We start from the raw sequence: 10,424 nt of genomic DNA on the forward strand, positions 1-10,424 counted from the left end.
CCCCCCCCCCAACAGACTTACCAGCTGGATGCAGCTGTGTCCATCATCATAAAGTTGAACCGGCGTCGGAACCTCGACACGAGACACGGGACTCCAGATGTGGCCTCACCAGTGCTGAATCAGCTTAATGCATGCAAATCCCTATTCAGTCTCTTTCTCAGAGGATAATAGAGGTTTAACTAAAGAATTGTTGTTTTGAGGCTCATGATATATAGGTGTTTGAATATCTCGAAGTAAAGTGATTCATCATAAAGTTGAACCGGCGTCGGAACCTCGACACGAGACACGGGACTCCAGATGTGGCCTCACCAGTGCTGAATCAGCTTAATGCATGCAAATCCCTATTCAGTCTCTTTCTCAGAGGATAATAGAGGTTTAACTAAAGAATTGTTGTTTTGAGGCTCATGATATATAGGTGTTTGAATATCTCGAAGTAAAGTGATAGGCCATTTCTCTAGGCCAGGATTTTCCTTGCTTTGGTTTAGAGAAGAGCTTTGTATAATTTTAGAATAAAGAAGGCCAGTGTGCAGATAAACATGCTCATAGATGCTTCAGTTTGGTTATGAGCGATTTGATCACTGGACTCAACATTGGTCCAGGATAGTTAATCAGCTTCGGCTCAGATAATTACTCAAGTTCATTCTAGAGGCCCAAGTAACAGCATGATCAGCCAGTACTGCCACCATGTGCCAGACTCCTCAGGGTTCATAATAAATTGCTTGAATTTTACTTTTTTCTCTCAGACAGTCAGAGCTAAGATGAGTGCATGTTTCACAGATGGAAAAGAGCCATGATAATCACAAAGTGTGGGCATTTTTAATAGCATTCTCAAATGCAGATGGTTAGGGCTAATAAAACAGACAAATTATTTTAAAACCATGTAAATTATAAAAGGATACTCTTTAATAAAATTGGAAATTAGACCTTTCCTACAATCTGTAAGATGGCAGAAAATGTTCTTTAGCATTCTTTCATGCAACTGTTTGATTTAAACACTTATAGCATGAATGGGCAAGGGGATAGTAAATATATGCTAGAAACTAGAATGCAGAATGGAACATATTTCTTAAGAACCTGAAAAGGGCAATATTACTGGGCATAATGTTTAGGGAAAAATGGAGAATTTTAATTGCTTGGGCTGCCTGATTATGTTATATCCAGTTATATTCTGGTAGTTTCTTTTTTAATTTAATACAATTATTAGAGGTATGTAACATTTTTAAGTGCTATGTAGAATTAAAGAATAAATAAAATGCAAATGAAATGTCAAAATCTTATCCATGTAGCTAAGGCAAAACTGGCTAGTTATTTAAGGATGGTCTGCTGTTCCAAGACTGTCAGAGTGAAATCTTTTTCCTTCTGCATTCCACTGCAAAATGGAGATTACTCTTTAGTTTGTAGTTTTACCCCCGCTAAATAATTTGAGACCAGAATAAAAGCATTCCAGCGAATTTATTTTGTGGGATTGTTGTCTGGATGACTAAGGCTCTTTGCAGAACTCTGGAATATGTAAAAGCATCATTGTCAAACCAGGAGAGCTTCTGAACAGTTGCTAGGAATCTCATTCTGGTAGCAGCCTTTCTTCAACATATAGCCATATGTCAGGAGTCTGATCCCAATATGACCAAAGCACCAAACACCAGATAATTCTAGTTGTAGAGTAGTTAGTATATCCAAACTAGGCTAGAAACTCATTTAGAAGACATGGGAAATTTGGCATGCTAAGCTGAATCCCACCAGAATTGTAACTAAGCATAGCTGAAAAATGTGGAGGTTTTTTCTGGTCCTCTTCAGGTTGCAAAAAGTCATGTGCATTAATCTGTTTTTTGCCCCAAAAGAGGAGGAGGAATGAAAATGTTATATTCATAATTGCTGTGATTCATAGAAAAAAAATCCATTAAATATCCAATAAGAAGGTGTAGGTTGTAGCAGACAAATAGTTAGCTGTATACAGGAGGGCCAAATTTTCATCTGATGTGCACATAATTTCCAGTTCTAGGGTAAAGGGAAATTTGGCATATCATGAAAACAGAATTAAGTGGTTTTAAGTGCTGTATTAAAAATAACTAGATCAAAGGAAATGGCTATATTTTAAAAGGGAAGAAAGTATTTTGAATTTGAGTATATAATGAATTCTAGGAAGGAGAGTTATTAGAAGACTTGCCAAATGTTCATTCTGATACTTGCCTTCTAATTCACTGCATATATTTAGCAGTCTTTTTCTTTCACAGTTGTATCACCTTCAAACCAACAAGTGTCTGGTTGCCCAGGGTCACCCAAGTCAGAAAGGAGGACTAGTAGTGGCTAGGGAATGTGACTACAATGATCAAAACCAGGTAAGTGATCAGTATTTACTTGGTGCAGCTCATCCTAGCAGGGTGCATCTAAGTTGTGTCTGTTGCCATCATATTGTTCTCCGGGGTCATTTGCAAAGTACCTCTTGGCATGCAGGTGCTGTCTATGGAAACTGAGGATCCCATCACATTGCCCAGTCTTGGTTTGGCAGTCTTTGTTACTCAGTGTGCATCGTCAGGAGCTGCTCAGTGGGCTTCATCTCTGTTACTGTGAGGTGCATATGGATCATGGACAGTCCTTTTTCAACCCCGGGTGGAAAGATTGCTATTCCACCAACCCCTACAAGCTGCTATAGATAGCTGTAAACTACTTCTCTACACTGGATTTTATGATTCTGTGCCTCTTAGTCCTTTCTCCCTTATGTATTCTAACGCCATATTCAGCCCTGCTATTTGAATGGTTATAGCTTCAAACCAGTGTTTGAATAAGTATTAAGGAACATTAAATTAAATAAAAGGAATTTGAAAGATGCCCTGAAGACACCGGCTGTAGTAAAATCGTGCTTTTAGATCCATAGAATCATAACGTGGAAAGAGACCTCTGGCATCATCATCTCCATCACAGGTATGGGATGTGGCATTCCCAAACCATGCCACACAGTTACTTATCCAGTTTCTTTTTGAAAACATCCAGTGAAGGACATTCCATAACCTCTCATGGCAGCATGTGCTATTGTCCTGCTGTTCTTACGTAGTGGTTTTTCATGAGATTTAATTTGCATTTGCTCCACTGTAGGTTAAATTTATTGCACTGTGTCCTGTCTTCTGTGGCAAAGGAAAGCAATTGTTCTTCCTTTCATTTATTGTAGACTTTCAAATATTTGAAAAATGTTTTTGTTCTCACTCCTTAGTCTCCCACCCCCACTCCAGACTAAACCTCCCTGTTTCTCTCAACCTTTCTTTGTTTTCATTCCATCCTTCATAATTTTTTGTTCATCTTTGGATCCTGAACAAGCTTCAGCCAGAGTACTGCATCCTGAAGTAAAGTGGTCCTGTTACTTCTCATAGCTCACATGCAGTACTTCTGTTAATGCAGCCCAAAACAGCATTTGCTTTTCTTTCAACAGCATCACACGGCTGACTCGTTGAATCTGTGATATACCATATCCCACAGGTTCCTGCTGGCAGTGCTGTTAAAAAGACAGTTATCGTCCATTCTGTATTGAGCATTTTTCTTTTTCTTTTTCTTTCCTGTGTCTGGCATCTTGCATTTGTCTTTGAATTATTGTCCGTACCAGAGCCCTCTAATCCAAGGGTTGACAATTTTCTGGCGGAGCACTGGAACGACCCTGCTCAAGTCTGAGTCAGGTCGACACTAGGACTATGACTGTGGTGCCACATTGGGAACACTCCCCCTCTGCAATGCCCTGGGCACCCAACTGCAATGCAGTCTGGGCAGAGCTTCCCTTCTATTGAATCCCCCAGCACCCAAATGTGGCACAGCCTGGGCAGAGCCCGCAGCTGCTGAATGCTGCCAAAGCCACAGCTCCATAGGCTGGATCCAAAGTCGCCCCATGGCTGATCCCACTGACCCAGGTGAGCGCGAACGGCTGCAGGGGGACTGCTTCTCCTGGTGGCCCCACTCCCCGGCTGGCACTCTTGGAGGGGCACCAACGCTCTCGCCTGCCCCCCCTGTCTAGGAATGCTGGCTGTCGGGTGCACCAGCGCTCTCAGGGGGTGCACGTCCACCCCCTACATATCACCACTGATTCCTGGCTTCCCAAGTGCTTGCAGCGTTTTCCAGTTTTGTCATCTCCAGACTGTTGCAATGTCCCAGGACACAACTCTAGCTCCACTGCTGCTGGTTTGCCAGTGAGTCAATGGAACCAAATAGAAATTAAATAGCCTTTATTCACTGCCAGCCAAACTAGCAGTGGGGATACCAGGTACACAAATCCAGAACTCTGCAGAAAACCTATATCTTTATGCATGTAACCTTCTGTGAACCATCTAGTCTCAGGCTTAACACATGAATGCACAGAGCTAAGTAGTATTCCTTTCTCTTACTGAACAGTGCATTGCCATGTCAGTCTTCTTTCCACATTTCTCCTCCTTCTTATGCATGGCATCAGATATCAATTTACAAATCTATGAGCCACTGTCTGGTATTATCGCTCAATGTGTGGGTTCCGTCTGTCCTGTCTGGGCATTTGTAAAGTTTGCAGCTTTCAATTAAATGCTGTGCTGTTTGTTAGACACCACATTCATGCAGGGGGTTGTCTAAGATGTTCATCTTGTAAAGTACTGTTTTGAAGCATCTATATCCTGATCTGTCTGTTCAGCTTGACCCATGCTTCTGTATCAAGGTCATACCCAAAGGGGACTCATTTGGTGTTAGTATAAAATGCTGTAGAAATAAGTCTCATCTTTCCCAGTGGTTGGCCCACTCCATAGCTGCCCATGGGTTTGGTTCAGCATCCCCCATCTCTTCCAGGAGCTTGCAGGCTTCATGTGTAAATGTTTTCCGGCTTTTAAGTCTTCTTATCCCAGATTCCTTAACTATCTGTCTGACTTCCAAACCACTTGGGAGGCTGCACCTTGATTGAGGTGATACTGAATAGAGAATATCCACATTTTGAGACCTCTTAGTCCTCCCAGCATGTTCACATCACTGTCACATTCCTAGGGTGTGCCTGACAATCAAACAGTCTTGAGACAACCAACAGAGACTTGATCAGGAGCCTCCCTATTCCTGCATTCCAGGTGGTAATAAAAATGTTGAACAGTGCCAGGCTTAAAACGGGTCCCTGGGTCTGTACTTTTATTGTGGCACTGATAGGCAACAGCCCAGTGCCAAAAGTTGTCATATGCTGTTTGTCAGGTGATAACATAATGGTTCGTAGTGCCTTGGGCTGTTAGTGCTTGATTTATGGCGCCTGATGGTGAAAGAGTCTGTTGAGAGTTGCCATATTGCTATACTTGGTGTTTGCCATGTTAATTCAACTTGTTGGCCAACACTAATCTTGAGTTGAAAATATATTCTCCAAAACATGTAATCCTAAACTAGTGTATCTATTAAGGTTTCTTAAGTAAAAAGAAAGGCATTATATTTGCTGGTAGGCATAGTCTTATAGCTCCATTAGCATGATGTTTTGGGGTCTCAGAATTGTACTTCTGTGAGATTCAGACCCCTACTAAAGATATAGAGGTAAATGCAAATGAGGTAAATGCCAGTGGAGTCTTACTAAATATAGATCACGCCAGATTAACTCGGTGTGCCTTTGAATGAAAAGATAATTTGTTTTCTAAGCAGGCGAACGTGTACATTTATCTGGATTTCGCTGAAACACTAGGTGTGGTGTTGCCTGGGAAACTGTATTTGAAGAAGAAGCTGAGGATTGTATTAGGTCAAGAGTTGTAACATAGTTGAAGTGTCTGAAGGGAAGTTGGATGGGAGCGGGTGAACAATTGAGCGGGAGGGAAGTTATAGATGGATCTTTCAAGGGTTGGTCTTCAGGACTGACCTTTGTTAATATGTCTATTTATGACCTTGACACACAAAGTGTGTCATTAGAAGAATTTATTAGTACAGTTGCATGGCCTTCTTAATACAGAGAAGGATCAGAATATCAAAATGGAAGAACTGGGTGAGTCTAAAGACTGGAGTGATAGAAAGAGGATGACAGTGAATAGTATAAACTACCTACCTGCCCTCCTGTAACGGTGGAGGAGTGGGGTGGGGGGATGAATTAAAGATGACCCTCCAATAATTAGATTCTATACATAGAAAATTATAACAAATTTTATAATTTTTCCATGTGTTTAATCTACTTATTGAAGGGTTGCTTTAAATTCAGGGTCACCTAAGATTCAAGTAAATACAATGTATTCCACTTCAAATGTGAAGCTACATGTTAAACTTTCACTCTGAAATGTGATGTTTGTATGGAACACAGTGGCAACTAATAATAAATATCCATGCAGTTTGGCTGCTGGCTTCCTTTCTTTTCCTCCAGTAATACTTGTATCTTTGAGCTGCTGAAATTCCATAAAAATGGAGAGGAAAAGACTGTTGTCTCTCTGTGTTATATAAGGCATATTTTCACCACTTTTCTCTCTCACGGAAACTTGAATTAGCCTAACAGCATTTAGCAGAACAGAACGGGAGGTGGTTAAGAAGTGCAGTCACTAGTAAACTAACTTTGCCTCCTGAGAACTGAGAGAAGAGGATAAGCAGCTATTGAACATAATTTTCTGGCTTGCTTTGTGATGTACCTAATTTACCTGCAGCAAACTGCATTCGGTTCTAATAGAAAACGGGCTATGCTATCTACTTCTGAGATGCTTTTGTTCTCCACAGACCTAACATATTAGCAGAACAACATAATTTCCTGCCCTGAGGCTTGCAACATTGTGTAAATCCTGTAAAAAAAAAAAAAAAAAAAAAAAAAATCAATACATCTGAAAAAGTTGGAGCTTTTTTTCTGTCTGAAATTTTTCTTCCAGTGTGTCTCATTTCACACACGGATAAAAAACTCCCCCATTACTTAAGAGCTTTTGGCTGCAAGAGCAAGGAGGTACAGTACTTTGCTTCTATGCAGGGAGCTTTTAGTTTGTCAAACTTCAGAGACTTCTGGAACTTTTTGGGTAACGTTTTCCTGGTTCATTCTTTTGTCCATTTAATACTATCACTCATGTTTAAAATGTGTGCCATACAGCTATAAAATACCCTTTTCATCGGTGGGTTCCGAAAGTGAGAAGACACTCATTCTGAAAACAGTGAAATAGGTTGGGAAAATGAGTTTTTAAACTACAGCTGCCTCTTATGAGCCTCTTTTTAAGTCTCAGCCATTTTTCTGGGTAAATGATATCAGTGATTAATACTGATAGTACCTGAACCTATGAGCTAGTTCCAAAAATGGCAGCTGGGGCTTAGCTTGGTATTACGAGTCCTAAGCATTCCAAAAAATCTGAGTCAAAGACATTGGCTTGAAAATGTAGATTCCATTTGAAGAAAACAGGAAAGCGTGTTTGCTTGAGCCTTTTGTTTGCCCTTCCACCGCATTTTAAGGACAAGGAACTTGCAATGAAACAAAAAAAGGGTCAAGATACTCACTTCCATGGTTCCAGAAGGTCAGCCTTCATGAAAAGCCAAATAGCATGAAACTTATGATGAAATCACTGTAATGCAGACACATCTTTGATAGTGAACAGTAAAAGCAATTCAAAAATATGGTCCAAGCTGATCAAAATAAAGAAGGGGAAGTGACTAAATAGTAGGGGTGTGCAAAACGGGTCATATTTGATTTGGATTTAGCCTGAATAGGGGACAGTGATTCGATTAGTTGATTTTGTTCGCTGTCCCCGATTCGATTTGGCCAAATCCGAATCTGAAGATTCGATGCTGATTTGGAGAATCAGTGATTTGGACATAGACACAGCTTTAAATGTTTTTTCTACACACCTCAAGGTACCAGGCATGGCTCGTGAATGCTGTGATGCTGGGATGGATGGAGCATCCCACAGGAGTGTGGAGGGGCCCCCTACGTGTTTGGTGGCAAACCCAGAAGTGGACCCAGAAGTACTTAAAGTCCACTTCTGGGAGTGCCAGGGTGTGCACTGGGGGCCCTCCTGCTGTGCCCCTCCGGCTTGGCGATCGGCTCTGGGGGGACCCCAGATGCCCCCCAGACCCAGGAGGCACCAGTCACCGAGCTGGAGGTCTGCTGCCAAGTGTGCTGGGGACCCTGCCATGCTTCTGTGGGATGCTCCATCTGCCCCACCATCACAGCATTCATGAGCCACCCGTACCTTGAGGTATGGAGACAAAATATTTAAAGCTGTCTCCTATGTCCGAATCACTGAATCTCTCTGAGTCGATTCGTAGGGTTCAGATTCTGTTTGGAGAGATTTAAAGGGTCTCTCGATTTGATTGGGATTTGGAGATTCAGCCATCGAATCGGGCCAAATCTCTGCTGAATTGAATCAGTGACCGAAGCTTTGCACAGCCCTACTAAATAGCACGTGGCTTAGTATGACACAGCATTGCATTGTCTTGTGAAAACAGCATGTATACAGGGAAGAGAATCAAAATGACTCATTTAAAAGTGAATGTGTTCTTGTAAGCAACCCATAGCCAGTCGCAGAAATGTCACACAGCTGTGCAATGACAGTCTGCTGCTCTCCATGCATGTGATTGCATTCGGCTGCAATGGAAAATTTCCATGCACTTTTAAAAGGGAAAAGGAAGTGGTTTTGGGTTGTAGCTTCAAATTTCAAGCATTTGGAAAGACCGAGGTCTTTTAAAGGGGAGGATTTACACATACAGCCTTGTTATTCCCTGACTTTGTGCAGGGAGAAGAGAAAGCTGCCAGTGAGTTGTCTTTATACCAGTGAGTCTCAACTCGTGTGACCTGAAATTATTTCAGGTGTGCCACGCAATGTGACCGTTGTTAAGTTTACAAACATGATTCACAAATAAACCCAGAGATTTCACATAGAAATCCATAGTTGTAGTCTTTGAGTTCTTTGCAATGGAAAAACTGTTCTATTATTTTTCTGTAGGCAAATAAAGGTGAAAAATAAAAGCTAGCATTCTTCAAGGGGTACTTTGAGTCTATCCAGGAGTGCCTTGAGTCTGAAAAAGTTGAGAAACACTACTCTGTACTTTGATAGGGAAGGTTTGCTCTGAACAGAGCATCTTGATCCTGAGGCTAATGGGGGACCAGTTCTTCCTCCCTCAGCTCCTGTTCCTGGTCTGCCTACTGGGGTAAGGCAGAGGTTCTCAACAAGTACCCATACATTTATGTGCTGTTCTCACTTGGATTAGGGGATTCAGATTCCCCACAGAGGAAGGGAATTGGTGCTCCTTATTTTCACCCCAAGTGCTATCACACACTTCTGCTACGTGGCTCAGAAATGCAATCACACTGTAAACACCATGCTTCGCATATACCAAGCCAACTGGATAGATTTCTTTGTCTGTGGCCACTTCCTCCAGGAGCAATGTGAAAGAATATGGGAACTCCAAAAAAGTGAAGCATCATCCCCCCCATTACCACCCTCCACTGCCTCCCCCCTCTAAACTTTTAAAATAAATTTATAGGTTTTGAATTGCAACATCCAAATCAAATACATATATATCAGTTACATACCTGTCAATCTGTGTGTCACAAATAGTAAGCACTACAGGGGAAAAGAAAAAAGAAGGAAAGAGGAAGGGATAGAAGAAGAGAAGATCATCAAGGAGCACATCTGTGATGGGCCGGCATCGGGGATGATGCTCAAGGGCAACCAGCATGGTTTCATTAGGGGCAGGTCATGTCAGACCAACCTGATTGCCTTTTACGATCAAGTCACAAAAGCATTGGATGTAGGTGTCGCCGTGGATGTAGTCTTTCTGGACTTCAACAAGGCCTTTGATACTGTCGACCACCCCATCCTCGTTAAAAAACTGGGCAACTGTGGCATTGATGCCTACACAGTCCGATGGATTGCAAGTTGGCTGAAGGGTCGTACTCAGAGGGTGGTGGTGGACGGGTCATATTCGACCTGGGGGGAAGTGGGCAGCGGAGTCTCCCAGGGCTCGGTCCTTGGGCCCGCACTGTTCTATTTCTTTATCAGTGATTTGGACGATGGGGTGAAAAGCAACCTGTTTAATTTGCTGATGATACCAAAATTTGGGGTGAGGTGGGCACACTGGTAGGGAGGGCCAGACTGCAGCAAGACCTGGATCGGTTGCAGGGGTGGGCTAACAAAAACAGGATGCGTTTCAATACTGACAAGTGCAGGGTGCTGCACTTGGGCAGTAGTAACCGGCAGCACACTTATGAGATGGGAAACTCCCTTCTTGAGAGCACGGAGGCAGAAAGGGATCTTGGAGTCATTATTGACTCCAAGATGAACATGGGCTGACAATGCGAGGTCACGGTCGGCAGGGCTAATTGGGCCTTATCGTGCATCCACAGATGCATCTCAAGTAGGGCCAAGGAGGTGATCCTCCCCCTCTACATGACACCGGTCAGGCCACAGCTGGAGTACTGTGTCCAGTTCTGGGCACCCCACTTCAAGAGGGATGTGGACAACATTGAGAGGGTCCAGAGGAGGGCCACCCACATGATCTGGGGACAGCAG

The 10,424-nt window shown here is 42.6% G+C and overlaps 1 protein-coding gene across 10 annotated transcripts in view; it reads left to right on the forward strand.

Annotated features, from left to right (window-relative positions):
* The window catches only part of GALNT11 (polypeptide N-acetylgalactosaminyltransferase 11), a 94,681-nt gene that overhangs the window by 50,771 nt on the left and 33,486 nt on the right, over nt 1-10,424 (forward strand). For 9 of the 10 annotated variants that reach the window (XM_025200477.1, XM_025200483.1, XM_025200476.1 and 6 more), the window contains one exon: nt 2,232-2,336. In XM_025200477.1, the coding sequence (XP_025056262.1) occupies nt 2,232-2,336 (105 nt within the window). Of the gene's footprint in view, nt 1-2,231; nt 2,337-2,451; nt 7,509-10,424 lie in introns of those variants that run through there. The other variant, XM_025200480.1, reaches the window with a different exon arrangement.

Source organism: Alligator sinensis, unplaced genomic scaffold (assembly GCF_000455745.1).
Source record: "Alligator sinensis unplaced genomic scaffold, ASM45574v1 scaffold599_1, whole genome shotgun sequence".
Lineage (NCBI taxonomy): Eukaryota > Metazoa > Chordata > Crocodylia > Alligatoridae > Alligator > Alligator sinensis.